Source organism: Myripristis murdjan, chromosome 21, assembly GCF_902150065.1.
Source record: "Myripristis murdjan chromosome 21, fMyrMur1.1, whole genome shotgun sequence".
Lineage (NCBI taxonomy): Eukaryota > Metazoa > Chordata > Actinopteri > Holocentriformes > Holocentridae > Myripristis > Myripristis murdjan.
The window spans coordinates 7,207,333-7,222,558 of NC_044000.1; the positions used below are offsets into that span (position 1 = coordinate 7,207,333).

The 15,226-nt window shown below is 43.4% G+C and overlaps 2 protein-coding genes across 3 annotated transcripts in view; both read right to left on the reverse strand.

Annotated features, from left to right (window-relative positions):
• Nucleotides 1-11: 11 nt before the first annotated feature.
• On the reverse strand, nucleotides 12-5,591 carry eef1akmt1 (EEF1A lysine methyltransferase 1). Its single transcript, XM_030080064.1, has 5 exons — nucleotides 5,505-5,591; nucleotides 3,699-3,861; nucleotides 3,370-3,452; nucleotides 1,612-1,901; nucleotides 12-959 (listed from the first exon to the last, which is right to left on the reverse strand). Exons 2-5 carry the CDS (start codon nucleotides 3,843-3,845, stop codon nucleotides 826-828), a joined length of 654 nt encoding a protein of 217 aa, XP_029935924.1. The 5' UTR covers nucleotides 3,846-3,861; nucleotides 5,505-5,591; the 3' UTR covers nucleotides 12-825.
• Nucleotides 5,592-6,208: 617 nt separating this feature from the next.
• The window catches only part of xpo4 (exportin 4), a 62,086-nt gene continuing 53,068 nt past the window's right edge, over nucleotides 6,209-15,226 (reverse strand). For both annotated transcript variants that reach the window (XM_030081029.1, XM_030081028.1), the window contains 8 exons: nucleotides 13,958-14,164; nucleotides 12,386-12,472; nucleotides 10,399-10,579; nucleotides 10,134-10,255; nucleotides 9,892-10,022; nucleotides 9,346-9,463; nucleotides 8,476-8,568; nucleotides 6,209-7,608 (listed from right to left, as the gene is read on the reverse strand). In XM_030081029.1, coding sequence (XP_029936889.1) covers nucleotides 7,411-7,608; nucleotides 8,476-8,568; nucleotides 9,346-9,463; nucleotides 9,892-10,022; nucleotides 10,134-10,255; nucleotides 10,399-10,579; nucleotides 12,386-12,472; nucleotides 13,958-14,164 — 1,137 coding nt within the window. In that variant the 3' untranslated portion in view covers nucleotides 6,209-7,410. The remainder of the gene's footprint in view (nucleotides 7,609-8,475; nucleotides 8,569-9,345; nucleotides 9,464-9,891; nucleotides 10,023-10,133; nucleotides 10,256-10,398; nucleotides 10,580-12,385; nucleotides 12,473-13,957; nucleotides 14,165-15,226) is intronic.

A 15,226-nucleotide genomic window follows, 5' to 3' on the forward strand; every position in this document is an offset into this window, starting at 1 on the left:
CTCCCTACCGCTAACAGTCATCCTACAGGACTGCTTAGGTATGGACGGGCTGATGCTAATTTAGGATTCTACATTAATGGTTGATTTTGACTTTTGATGAGGCCCAGTTGTGACAAAGGAACTGGGGTCTGTTCTGATTGGCTTGTTTTGGTTATGACATCATTAACCTCAGGGGATGTCATTAAAGAGTAGCAGCTTGTCTTTTAACATCATTTCCATCCCAGACTGCAGCAGCTATTCACAAAATAGGAAAACCTGTTTTATGTAATCCTCTCTTTAATTAGATTACTGGGAATAATCTGAGACAGTTTTTATGTTGTCTTTTACTTCATTATTATCATTGTTACATTGTCAAATAACACATATGCATCAAAATAACAAGTAGTCAAGAGTACTGTAGTACTAATACATGTGACCCTAACATCTGAAACTGTAAGGCAATGTGAGGGGGCCGTGCTGTGGGACCTGATTTCACGTGTTCCTCTACAGCACTATATCTGAATGATCCCAGATTGTTAGGGTGAATTTACAGAGCCGTGTCATGTCGGGTGTTTCTGAACTCCACCCATCTCTTATCTTCCGCCTGAGACTTTTTGTCCAGGTCAGACGTTGCGTAGAGAGGGACCGTCCCTCCACCAGGCGACTCGGCCTCCATCCTCGATGTCGGCGAGCCTCCTCTCTGCTGAGCTATCCCCGGGCAGCGCACTGACTCCTGACCAGCTCCAGGGCCGCTGCTACCAATCAGTGTCTCTTTCTAATTTATGGAAAGCTTGGGCTTCACGACTGTCAGCTGACCGGACGTGAGTGGCGGTGCGGGCGGGGCCCTCAGCAGGACAGGAGGCGGGAGGGGTAGTTGACGAAGCAGCGGAACTCGTTGGCCAGGTTCTTGTTGTGTTTGGGCAGGAAGCTGCACATGTTCACGTCCAGAAGGGCTTTGGCGTGCTGCTCCATGATGGCTCCTGCACAACAGAACCAATCACACGGACAAAAAAATAATTAGACTACTGTGATTTTAGAACATCACCATTTTATTTTGAAAACCTAAACTTAAAGAAGGCTGATGGTACTTTTAACTTGGCTTCTCTGGTCATGTTTATTCAACTGACACAAGAAAACAGTCAAAATGAACAACAAATTACTTTCAGTGGGTAGCACAGCAATATCTGTACATCATACTGGTGGGACACTGATACACCTAAAAATACTACTATCTGCAAATCAAAGTGTGAATTCTGAGGTACCTATTACAAATTTACAACCACTTCTCGGCAGCTGGAAACGGGACAAAATGAGGGGAAGCAATTTGGGAAACCTATAAAAAAAAAAAGCTGAACACTTTAAAAAAACTCAGTAATTGATATTCAAGGAGTGTCCCAAACCTTGGTGATAAAAAATGATACAACCTCCCACTGATTTTGCTTTTTTCCCCTTGAGTGCTATTTGTAAAATTAGAATTTAAATATTGAATTCCACTTAATTCATAATACTAAAAAATATGTGGCAAATCTCAGAAGGTCATATGGACATTTTTTTTTTTTTTTTTTTTTTTTAAATATGATGACGTGAGGTGATTTGACCCCACGGTGCCATGCGGCCGGTCGCTGCTCTCACCTGTGCACAGCAGCACCTTGCCTTTGCTCAGGTACTTGACGGTCTCGGCCACTTTGCTCAGACACTCCTCTGACAGGTAGGGCGGGTCGGCGAGGACGATGTCGAAACTGTGCGGCGCCACGTCCTCCGGCAGAGAGAGCGGCTCGTTGTAGTCGTAGAAGATGAACTCGTGGCCGTAGGTGGCGAAGCGGCGGTCGTACTCCAGCACCACGGCGGACACGCGGTCCGAGCCGTGCACCACGCCCTGCCTCAGCTTCTGGTACACACTGGGCGCGCTCACACACGCTATCCTGGGAGGGCACAGGGTCACAGCTGTCACTGACAAATTCACTCAAATACACTTAAGATTTTATAATGTTCTGCTTCTGCAGCTAACAAAGTCATTACCATTCATGAACAACACAACTGATAACCGGCTGTGTAAAGCAAATTCCCCCAGGGACTATTTTCCTTGGTGGAGAGACCGTATCACTCCACCCAATTTCAAGTCATCAAAACACAACAATGCTGCTGCTTTTAGGAAAACTAATGTGGGTGACTTTATTACGGTGATGGAATACTGGTGTGAAGAAAGTTTGAAGTCTGAAAGTTCATTTTCATATCATAGTGGAATGAATGGAAACCAGTGGCTGGATAAAAGGGAGGAAAATGACACTGGAGTTATAAAATATGAATGCTTGATTTGGGAAAAGATTAGCAGAAACATGAAGTTTATACATTTTGCAGATATTAGACTAAACATGCAGAATCACTGATGGTCCTTTAACAACGTGAAAAAAGGTGCTGGCAATTTAACTTTGCTCTGCTGGGCCATTTCTTAAATCCTTGTGGAGGACTGGTCATACAGAAATTCACCTTCCACAGTAGTTTCAAACCAAGAGTGCAATCCCTGTGACATTTTGTACTTTTTAGTAAGAGGCACATATGATCAGGGTTGGAGGAGCTCACTTTCTACCCATATATATTCTCATACAGCCGCTTTAAACTGACAGCAATGTGTTTTATGGCAATCCATTAAAACATTTATTAGTGACTGGCTATTCATTAGACTATACTGGAAAACTATACTTGAGGCTATCTGTTATTATATTTTCACTAGTCAAAACTCTAGTTTGAGATATACATTTTAACATGTCAGATTCACCCCCAAGACTCAGACTTTTCATTCATGGGTATGGGGTCTCTAATTACAGACATTTCCAATTAACGATACATTAGATATAACTACGTACTACAATACTATACTACACTATAATACTACTATACTATACTGTAACTGTAATTCCATTTTTGGGTGCCTATAATTGAATTCTGACTGGTCATAACTGTGTTTGAGAGATCTTCAGCTATCACTTTGACCAGACAAAACTGAATTATACACATCTGCATTTGTCATTCAGGATGTGTGACGAGTCAAATGTTGTTTTCAGTGACACTGCACCTATCTATCATTCAGTTTTGACTCACAGATATCAGTAACTGTCATTTTGACTGATCAACATGATGTTGTAGATGTACTGAAATCGTAAGTCTGACTGGTCACAATGTAATTATGAAAAGTCAAAATGACACTGGAATTAGAATTTGGAATTACCTGTAATACTAATTCAAGACAGTCAAACTCAAAAAAAAAAAAAAAAAAAAAGTTTCAATGGCTTGCAAAAGAGGTTTACATGCCTTTTTTAGGGGGGTACTGAAAGGCATTTTGGGAAATGTAGGCCTGACTCACATGGGATGAGGAAGAGGAGAGAACTTTACCTGCCTCCCTCCCCGGCTTCATGTATGACCTCCTCTGCTAACCGTGTTGCCGTGTCGTCGCTGTACCAGAACTGGCTCATCCGCTGGAGGAAATAGAACACACACACACACACACACACACACACACACACACACACACACACACATACACATACAGAGAAAGAAAAGTGCTTCAGTGAACTGCAAACACGTTACACATTTGAGTGATGGGAAATGAAAAAAAAAAAGGATCTCTCTGGGCCCGTGCTCATATTTAGTTGGGACATTGCTGAATAATGCATGAAAATGATGCAGTGCCACAGTGAACTGATGCTTCTATTCCTCCTTACCCAGTCCTCCTCCAGCGCTCCAACGCAGAACTTGTCTGAGGTGTTTGTGTCTTGGCTCAGGCCGTTCCTGGTCTCACTGTAGAACTCCTGCAGGGCGGCCAGCGTCTCGGCCGACAGCGTGGGCACGTCGTCATCGCTGTCGCTCATGACGGCCGTGGAGTCGCTGCTCACAAGGAACACAACGAGGCAGGACAACAAAAACACTGAGGTGAGACTTAAACGCTGCTCATCAGACTGGGGACACTGAAAGAAAACAACTCTCCACCGGAACCCTGCTCTTCCTGTCCCATCTCTGAGTGGCTGCTGTGGTTCAGGTGGACAAAACACCGGCCACCTGATCAGCTTGTTCAACTGGCCTGGCTTGTGAAACGAGCAGCTACAAAACGAGGCAGTAAAACCTTTCATTAGGAGGCCAAAACAAAAGAAACTCTCTGGGCAGCCCGTCTTATTATACTGATAAAAGTGGAGGGTGAAGACGGTGTAGGGGACAGCAGACACACTGGGACTTCAGAGATACATGGAGGCAAAGCTATTGAAGTTAATTCGAAAATATCATGTCATAAATATTTTAGGGAAAAAGTGAATTTTAAGGATGTTATGGGGGACATAAACAAACGTAAGAGTTAGACAGTGAAGGGCGAAGGTAAAGATGTATATCACATAGGAGAGGGAAAATTTGATTCACTCCAGTATTGTGTTTTCATAGCTCCAAAGTCAGGCTACATTTTGGTGAGGGAAAAACTGGCATTTCCAGCAGGGTCCCTTGACCTCTGACCTCCAGATGTGTGAATGAAAATGGGTTCTCTGGGAAGCCACGGCTCTCCCCTTTGCAGACACGCCCACCTTCTGCTAATCCCATGCACTTTGGGCCACAAAGCCTGCAGTCCACATGTGTTCTTGTGGCCTGTTGTAAAATGGTGTATGTGTGCAGACTGGGGCCTAAACAGTCTTGGAGCTGCATCAATTGGCTTTGACTGGAAAGCTGAGACTCTTGTGGATTCAACGAGCCACATTTGATTCCTGTGTGATGATGTTGGCCCCCATACAGCCACTTCACTGGAGTCAGGGCATTTTGTCAAACTGGACTTCACTGTATAAAATGACCCATGGTGACCTTTAAGATAATAGGAGCTTCATGAAACTTAACAGTCACAAACTGGGTAGCAATAGCAATACATATCGAATCGGCACCCAAGTATCCTGACAGTACTGAATCAGGAAACAGGCATATCGGGCCAGCCTTAATTCAAACCTCCGATATAAAACGTGCTTCCCTCCGCTGTGCAAGCCGGGTCAACCAGCGCGTCCCCTGTCCGGGGGAGCCGACAGGAGCGCGCATACATTCAACGAGGGCGGAACTACGATGTTTAGTGCTCAAGCGTTATCCACGAGCTTTTGCAGAGGGTTAAGGTTAGGGTTAGGATGAGTGTTAGCAAATTTAAGCAGTTGCTTTGATTGAAAACCCATGTTTTACTCGGCAAAACTGGACAGGGGACACAATTTTTTATCGGGGATACGTACCTTGGCGTAAGACCTGTCAGCACTGACAACTGACAACACTACACACTCTGTTACACACTCTGAACACACTCTGAACACCATCGTACACCCAGTGGGACTGAGGCTGACCTGGCTCGTGCCCACAGCAGGTTGACTGCAGGCTAACGGAGCTCGCGAGTCACCGCTCGCACATTTCTAGCTGCGTTCACGTCCACGCGCACGGCGCTTTGCGAGGAAAGCGTTTAGGACATGTTACGAAGATGTAATGTAAGTTACAGGGAGAAATGGCCAACACGTTACACCTACCTCCTGTCTTCGTAGCTTCAGGTGCAGCTGTTGACATGTGAGCTGCCGCACATGTGATGACGTCTCTGTAAAATGTACGGCTCCCGCGGAGGGACAAAAGAGGTAAAACAACTCATACTGTTAAATGGCCTGTCAGACATGACAAACCTGACACTGAGGTCACGGTAAACAAACTGATTCTATATGGTGAATGTCATGTACATAACTGCATGCTTTCATTTCAAAGCTTGTTTTTTATGTGAATGTAATTACAGACTATCAAACTTATAAAACTAAACAAGTGATAAAACCGCCAACCTGCACTGTGAATTTAGAGGAATAACTTGTTGTATTTTTTTTATTTATATTCCTATTTCTTTATAATTCTGTTGACATATCTAAGATGTTGGCATATTTGAATGTGCTTAATAAAAATTTAAAAAAGAGTGACAACAGTCAGCGTATGTTGAACCACTTCAGCAGCATTAAAGGTGCTGTGTCTTTCCAGCTGTTTCTCTGAGCAAACCACTCAGACAGCCGTTCACTGGCAAAAACATAGATGGAAAGGTATATGATATTGTACTATACTGTATTACTACTGCATTACTACTATACTGTAGTACTATAGTATATTATCTTAACAGGCCTCCAACACCTTAGTGTCTTTAACAATAACACTGGTTGCACAGGGAAGCATCAGACTACATATCCAATCATAGCATATACAATTAATTTAACATCTTTATTCAATGCCAGAGTAGATAAAAGACAGTACAATAGACCAAACATATAAAGAAAAAATGCAGAGGCCAAAACATTTTATACAATAACTTTATGTACACTTTTACACTTCATTAACAAATCATTCAGCCATTCTACAACAACCAGAACAGTGCTCTGAACAGGGAGGTAAGTGTCTCCAACGTAATGCTTCCACGAGTGGCTCTGTTCCTTTCATTTTTTTTTTGTTTTTTTTGGTTTGTTATTGCTGTCCTCAAACTGAAGGTCTCCGCTTCGATCCAGTGTGTCTTGAAGTGTGAGCGGTGGCTTATGCCGTACAAAATTACAACTCTTGAACGTCAGCTGAACCTTCCTTTTTTTTGTTTTTGGCTAAACTCAAGGCCCGAGCTGTCTCAGGCCCTCGTGTTGTGCCGCGGTGCTTAGCGGTCAGAACAAGCCGTGATTATTTTGGGTGGGTGGGCAGAGGCAGAGAGGAACAAGTTAAAACTACAATCCAAATAGTGAGAGAGAGGGGGGGAGAGAGAGAAAGAGAGAGAGTGAGGGAGAGAGAGGGAGAGAAAGAGAGCGAGAGAGAGAGAGAGAGGGGGAAAAAATCAAAACTCAACATCTAGAAAGTTGCTCCCCCTTTCAAAGAATTCCTAAAATGTTCAACTCATGCGGCCTCTGTTGCTGTCTGTTGTCATATAAAAACGTTTCAGTCAGCTTTCTTTTTCTAAACATACACTTCTCTCCGTTTTTGAAAACTTATATATACACCCTTTAATGAACATGACTGATTTGGTTTCTCTTTCATTATCAGCGAATGCCCTCCTGAGCTAGCTCAGCGACCCCCAGAGACAGCCAGGTCGGCCACACCTTTGTTGTCATGGCAACTTCTCGTGTATGAGTGTGTGTGTGTGTGTGTGTACATCCGCCGAATTCTTGGCGCATGGCAGGCACAATTGTCACTATCGTCAGTTGAAGTAAGACAAGATTCAGCTCGCCGTGTGGAAAACACGGGACCTGAACACACACACGCACAGAACAATCAACTAAACAAAGGCACTCTGGGAAGGATTGGGGTGACATGGTTGTGTGTGTGTGTGTGTGTGTGTGTGTGTGTGTGTATGCTGAAAAGGGGCTGGGGGTAAAAAAAGAGGCTTGTCGACTTGATGATGGGTGGAGGCGGAGTTGGTTTTTCCAGTGGTTATTTCACGCAGAGCAGGCCGCCCACGTTGGCCACAAACTCCTCCAGGCTCTTGAGGAAGGCCACTTTCTGCTTGCGGTCCATGGCGGGCGGGGTGCTGCTGGCCGTCAGCTTGTTGAAGGCGTCGGCCAGCCGCTGGTAGATGACGGCGTCTCTCTGTGAGGACAGCAGACTCTCCACCAGCTCAGAGTACTCCGCCTGGAGGAGGGGGGGCAAAGGTTAGCTGGGATCAAGTCACATCAACAGTGGAGCCTTTCCACAGCGCTCACTTTGACATGAAGCAGCAGGTGAGCACAGGTGAGCACAGGTGTGACTGATCACATTCATGAAGGCTCTGCTCATTTAGCTCTGACCAGCCACTAGAGGGCAGTACAAATTAGACTATGACCTAAGGCTAAGCCACATGAGTGAGCAAACTGAAATAGATGAATAAATGAACAAACAAATAAATGAATATCAACAAATGCATACATAACTAAATAACTAAAAGCCCCCAAAATAAAGATGATTCATCTCAAAAAGTATCCGGCTGTTTTTTCAAGGCTGGAAGATGAAGCAACCCAAAGTGGCTTTCAACATTTGGGAAAAATCCTCTGAATATTCATTCTCTCCCAGGGGGTCTTCAGCAAAATGGCGCAGCGTTCAATTTCACTACAGCTTCATTCATTAGAAATGGCTATGGTACAAGAAAAATGTATATTGGATTATTTTAACATAATGTTATGATTTGAGTCAATTTGTCAGTGTTCAAGTATGAAATGGAAAGAATTTCATGCTGCTAAACATAAACCAAATTATTTTTTCATAGCGGGGCTCCTGGGACAAAATCACAGGCAGTAAACTGTCAGCCCTGAGAATATGATCTTCTGCCCTGCTCTGCAATGTATCAACTGTCTACAGGCAAAATGCTGTTTTTTTGGGCATTAACTACCATTAACCCTGGTGGGGGCTGAGAGAATATGTCATTTTGTCCTTTGCGGAATCAAGAGTGTCATAAAAAATGGCCATTGCTGCAATAACAGGAAGAATGGCAAAGCAGAGAGGCCTCGTGCACGAGTGACTCACTTGGTGCAGGCACACTAGTGTGTAAAGGGCTTCTCCGGCTGCCACCGTCATCTCTGTGTTGTGCTTCTGTAGGACCAGCATGTCGAACACCAACTGCACACACAATGAAATAAAATAAAATAAAATAAAATATACGTCTGAGGCAGCATGACAAAACAACATGTCAAGTTTCCACATTTAGCAGTGACGACAAGCAACGGCATGTAAGAGCCGGTGGTTCTGGGTGTCATTTTTACAGCTTCCATTCAGACTCTCTGGAAGCATTCACTGAAGTACATATAAATTTAGTTTTCATTTTCATAAAGGAAAGTACATCAATTTATTACACATCTTTATTGTCCAGTTGAGTGTTTGTTTGGCACCTTGATTTTATTATTTGTTTCAAGATGAAAATTTAAATTTCACCTCCACAAATTTGTCATTTTGTCGTATGTCTGCACTGAATAAAATGCTGCATCTGTAGTGTGTTGATGTGTTTTCTTCATCATCTGTGCAAACTGAGCAGAATAGACTGGACTGGGTTTAGTGCTGGAATTATTAGTCAATTAATTAATTAGTTGGTTGACAGAAAACAAATTTATGATCATTTTGACAATCGAGTAACTGTTTTCGCCAGCTTCTCCACATTACTAAGAAGCTAAATTGTCTTACCTTTCTCCATTTACATCATTACAAAATTAATTCTTTGGGTTTTTTGGCTGCTGGTGACACTGAGAAGCGATTTGAAGACATCGCTTTGGGTTGATTCCCAGGAGCATTTGTCATTATTTTTGACACTTTACAGGCTAAGTGATCAATCAATTAACTGAAAAAACAACAACAGAGAAATCAACAACTGCTCGCTGCAGCCCAGCGGGGGGTCTGCTGTACCTTGAGGAAGTGCCGTGTGGCGATGAACAGAGGCGTGTCCTTCTCCTGGTTTTTAGCGCACTGTTCAGCCAGAGGAGACAAGGCCTCCAAACACAGCTGGCTGATCTCCGAGCTCATTCTGAACACACACACACACGGTCAAGGAGAAGACACTACAGAGCAAACGGCTCTTCCTGTGCGTTTCACTTCTTCCCTGTTATTCTGGGTAAAACTTCACTAACAGTACTTCTACGTACTTTCATTCAAAGTCTTGCAACCGAACATTCAGAGACTTTAGGGATGTCTGCCGATATATTTGATACTCTTCAACTTTTAGTCTTTAAAAAAAAATCAAATCAGAACTGTGATACCTCAAATGATGAGTGAATATGATCACTTGAAGACTTAAAAATGACTTAATATGGATTTATAGATATGTAACACATAACTACATAAGGGATATACTTAGGTGGCTATATTGCTCATTGCAAGAATACAGACTGGCTTGTGCACATTCATACAAACAGTGTGCACAGACACACACACACACACACAGTGGGAGGATACGAGGTCATTCCGAGCTCTAGAGAGAACATGAGGCTCTTGAAGAGGTCTTCAGGCAGCTGGGGGATCTTCTCGGGAAAGATCTCACAGATGAAGGTGATGAGCTTGTAGTACTGGTTACACAGAGATGGGAACTGGAGGAAAACAGAGACAACGTCAGCAACTGCTTGCAGTAGGAGGGGAGAGACCCGAAAAGTAAACAGAACATACCCGGTGTGAATCTAAAGCATGTTGTGTATTCTTACCTTGAGCAGATCTTGAGACATGAGAGGGAGAACGATGTTGACGCCGTAGAGAACCACATCTGCTGCCGATACGGTCCGACTGGAGGCCGGCGTGCCCTGCTCCTGGCCCCGAAACACCTCGTCTAGAGCACACACACACACGCAAACGTCACAGTCAAAGGAGATGCTCGTGATAAGTGTGTGTACACAAAGAGGAAGCCCTCTCCTGTGCTCTGTCCTCAGTCCCCCCCCCCCCGGCCTGACATGTAGCGTCCAGCCGACCCACCGGTGTCGCTGAAGTCGATGAACTCCTTGGAGAGCAGGTTGGTGAGCAGCTCCATGATGAGCAGCAGGTCCTGGTACTGGTCCTCCTCGGCCGTGGCGTCGCTCCGCTTCCTGCCCAGGTTGTTTTTAGAGTAGACCTGCAGCAGCGTCAGGCACGCCTCGTACAGCTTCATAGACTTTGTCTGGCAGAGTGAGAGAGAGAGAGAGAGAGAGAGAGAGAGAGAGAGAGAGAGAGAGAGAGAGAGAATGGAAGTGGTTGTTATACCTCAGATGGCTTCATGGGCTCAAAGGGAAAGTTGACATATTTTTAAATATGTGTTATCATTTAATCTCTTACTTGTTGTGTAATGTCCTCTCATTGTTACTGAGTGCTGGATACTGGCTGGCTGCTCCACATGCTAACTGTTAGCCTCCTGCCATTGAGGTGGACTTCCCCCCAGCTAACAGTCTTAAATATAACTGCCTTTATCCTCTCAAAGAAGGTTTAGCATTACTTTACTAGTTTTCCCAAACTAAAATGCACATACACCCACTTAGTGCACATGGACAATAGCTTTACTCAAATTAGTGTTTTTTCCTGTTATAAACATATTTCACAGAGACAGACGTAGACTGCCTGAGTTTGCTATCGTTTGGTTTTGCTTCATCTGGACTACTAAAAGATAGCTGGGAAATTTTGTTTATTTGACAAATTAAGTGGATTATGGTGGTTATTTTTACGCATATTAGCTGGGGGGAAGTCCAGCTCAATGGCAGGAGGCTAACAGTTAGCATTTGGAGCATCCAGCCAGAATCCAGCACTCAGTAACAATGAGAGGAAGAGAGCACCACTACTGTCCTACATAACAGCTGGGGGGGAAGGGAAATAATATCACATTTTTCAAAATGGGTGAACTATCCCTTTAAAGCCCAGAGCTCCAACTTAGCTCCCCTTTCCATGACTTGTCACAGCTCTGTGTGAGTGCTGAATGTTTTATCTTCTTGGTTTGTTAAGGCTCTTCTTCTAAAGCGGTAAACAATCTGGTGTTGCACCACAACTTAGCTGAAAGCCTCCCGACAGATGAAACAAATAAAAGTTGAAAAATATATTCTGGAATATTCCTAGAAAGTGACCTGCTTATAAAATATCCTGACCTCTCCAGAAACTGGACCAAAGTCTCTGACACTGTGAAATGCCATGACAAGTGCAGGATTAGTTTAGCAGGATGAGGTAAAGTGATGTTTTCATTGTTGAAACATGTCCTTCGGTTTTGCTGCATTAAAAAAAAACTTACGTCAGTGAGAATCAGTCCAAACGCATATGCCTGAATTCTTTGGCCATTCTGTTTGCATTACATCAAGAGAGGGTCTGGGTTTTCCATCATAAGGAGGCACTCAAGGAAATTTTTGCCTTTGTCCTCGGCAAAACTTCAGCCCCTTGGCTTACCAGGCTATAAAGTAACAGCACAACATTATCCTACTCCGATTACAAGAGGCCAAAAACATCAAACTACAGAGAAGATCAGAAGAGTGAATTATATGTGTTGTGTGTGTGAAACAAGGCGACCGAGCCACTCCCATCTCTGTAATTCTGAGAGTTTACAGTTGTCTTTTGTTTCTTGCTCTTTAACTTATTACAAACTTACTCAGCCACACAGATGAATTTAATTTCTCTCTGGACTGTGAGAGTCAACTCGTCATTGTGTGCTTGCTGGCTTGTTAGCTATCAAACTCTTATTGATAAGGGGTCAAAAGAGGATAGGCTCTGAACTGATCTAATACAAATGGATTTAACTGCAGGAAAATGTTGAACAACTGACAACATTTGCACAACACAGAGGATGGGAAAAAAAGAAACGAACAGCAACAGCTCGTATACTCCAAGTACATTTTGTCAGCAGTTTGTAGCTGGTGGCTCGTAGAAAACCAGAGCCAGTGAGTTCAATCCCGTGACCTTATGTGACCGGTGGGTTAAATAAGGTTGGCTGCATGTAATCATGTTTTCCTACCTCTCCGAGATAGCAGATCTGCTTGTGAGCCACTTCCACAAACACCTCGATGATGAGGTTGATGGTCTCGGGCGTGTTGCTGTAAACCTGGGCGCCACAAACACACAAGGTCACATTCTGACTATAATGAGGAATCACACTGACATTTAGGGTACCCAAAGGTAGTTTTGTGGTTTTGTTAAAAGACGGTGGTGCTACTCCTTCCTACCTAGGCTCTCCATGGGAAATGATGTCACCAGAAAAACAAGCCAATCAGAATGCCATCAGTTGTAAAGATTCAGTGACAGCTAGGCCTCATCAAAGATCAACCAATCATTGGTTGTCAATCACTTTCTCATACAGTGATATTTTATCTCATACAGATCCTCCAGGTGTGACCTATCAGCTCCTTCCCTGTTGTGAGAATGAGTGCTTCAACAACACGTTTTTTGGGGTTTTTTTTTTGGATTCATAATCGATTTTCCAGGCCTATCACTTGCTATCTGATGGGACTACTTTATTTTGGTATCACTCTGCAATGGCTTCAAAGTGTGTAATCAAACACACAGCAGTGAGCAACACTGATGTGTAGCGACACAGAAACAAAGTAATTCCACCGGTTAGTAAGTGAGAGTTCTGTAAAATAGCATTGATCATGAATCCCAAACAAGCATGCGCCATGGTGCATCCTTAAAAACATTTTCTCAGCTTTGGCAGTCACTAAAATTTGTGTGGTTTGGTTGATCAGATTCATTTAATTTTTTTTTGGAGGGGAACAGTCCCAATGAAATGCTTGTGCTCATGACATGGAAGGAGGTGACAGGTCAAATTTGGAGGATATATTAGACTCGCATGAAACAGCAAATATGATAATATGAGACAGAAGCCAAACTTTAAGATTGTACATGATTTGGTTGATTTTTAATGAGGCCCAATTGTGACTGAAAAATTAGGACCAATTCTGATCGGCTTGTTTTTCTGATGGCATCACTTCTGACAGAGAAAGTCATTAAGGAGAAGCACCACCACCATCGTTTAACATCATTAATTAACATCCACGACAGCGACATCCATGCCATAACAAGGATAAAGTTTTCTGTAATACACCCCCTTTAAAGATTGGCCTACTTCACCACCCTGTCATAAACACTGTCTCTTTGATCATGTTAACTGAAACAATGGCAATCTTTAGTTGAGTCCTTTTAAATTCAGATTTTTGTTTCACTGCTCGCTGTCTGAGTTATATGAGACACAATTATTTAGCAATAAAGGTGCTAATCACAACCAGAGGGAAGTGGAGAGTACAGTAATTACTGTTGTAAAAATGTTAGAGAATAAAAGAGTTATAAGAAATATATCAGTCCCTTAAAATAGTTATGACCTCACTGTTGTAATAAATGGAAAGTGAATGGTAGAGGTAGCCTTTATACTACCTCTTAAAATGAACCATTTCTCATGCCACTTGGACCCCAATAGGAATCAAACCCCTAACCCTGACAGTATTAGTGCCTTGCTTTACCCAGTGAGCTGCACAGGAACAAGATGCAGACTGCATGTCATTTACTTTGATGCACCTCCCCACTGTGCCCGTACCTCCATGAGGCCGATGCAGCTGGACAGGAAGTCCATGAGGAAGGAGAACAGCGAGGCCACGTTGTCGATCTGCGTTGCCTCGGCGATGCCACACAGCGCCTCCAATGTGGCGACGATTTCCTGTTTGACAGCCTCCTCCTGGCTGATTTGGGCGAAGTTCTCCTGGTTGATGAGGTTGAGGAAACGCTGCTGGAGAGGGTGCAGCACCTGCACAGATGGATGGATGGAGAGAAAGGGAGGAGATAAACAGGGCTTAAAAGCTGTTCTATCAGGGATCCAAAATATAAGTTGGGTTTTGGGGTTGAAAACTGTTGTGAAAACGAGGCAAACAAGGCCCAGGTTGAACATGAAATTCAGTCGAGTGTTTGGTTGTATAGTTCCCTGGGCGAGATCTGAGTCCACATGTTGGTGATATATCCTCATTAGCTGCTCTGTGCTCCTCTGGGCTGCTAATCCACAATACTGGATTTCTATCTCTCTATTCACTTATGTGGCAAAATAGCTCCCAAAATAACATTTTTAGCACATAAATGAAAGTGAACAAAGCTGATTACGCCAATATAAAAAACAAGTTCCAGCACCCATTTTTTGAGGAAATGAAATGTTGCTTTTCTTGTTGTTTTCCATTTTGAACTGGAAAGTAGATCTGGCTGGTAGCCTCTGTAGGAAAGCACTTGCGTAGTAGCCTTGCAGCAAGAAGAAACAACCCTGAGAGTACTTTCACAAAGAACTGTAACCACACACACACACACACACACACACACACACACACACACACACACACACACACACAGGTACTTGCTGTTTTTTATATTGGCATAATCCACTTTGCTTGTGTTTATGTGTTATGTGCTTAAAGTGTTTATAGGAGCTGTTTTGCGCTATGCAAGTGAATGGAGAGATAGAAATCCAGTATTGTGGATTATCAGCCCAGAGGAGCACAGAGCAGCTACTGAGGAGATTTCACCACCATGTGGACTCATATCACATCCAGGTAACTACACAACCTAACACTCTACCAAAGTTCAGTTTTGCTTTGACTCATTGTCGGTCTGGGCCTTGTTTTCCTAGTTTTTGCCATCATGGTTTTGCCACTAGTGTTGTACTTTAAATGTGTTGTTCTAACTCGGCTGTGACTTCATGTGCCCATTCCAAAACTGGGTTACTTGAGTAACTGGGATAAAACAGATTTCTTGGTGCAAGTAAGTGTGGCCAATGTGGATGAAGGAGAAACAGAGAGGGAACAAAAGTGTATTTGATCAGTTTGTG

Bases quoted from the DNA above. Each gene is read 5' to 3' on its own strand.
- eef1akmt1 (XM_030080064.1), bottom strand. From the start codon at position 3,845: ATGAGCGACAGCGATGACGACGTGCCCACGCTGTCGGCCGAGACGCTG. The intron at 1,902-3,369 runs GTAAAGTTCTCT...GTGCCCTCCCAG, and splicing joins GAAGCCGGGGAGGGAGGCAG to GATAGCGTGTGTGAGCGCGC. The intron at 960-1,611 runs GTGAGAGCAGCG...TCTGTTGTGCAG, and splicing joins CAAGGTGCTGCTGTGCACAG to GAGCCATCATGGAGCAGCAC.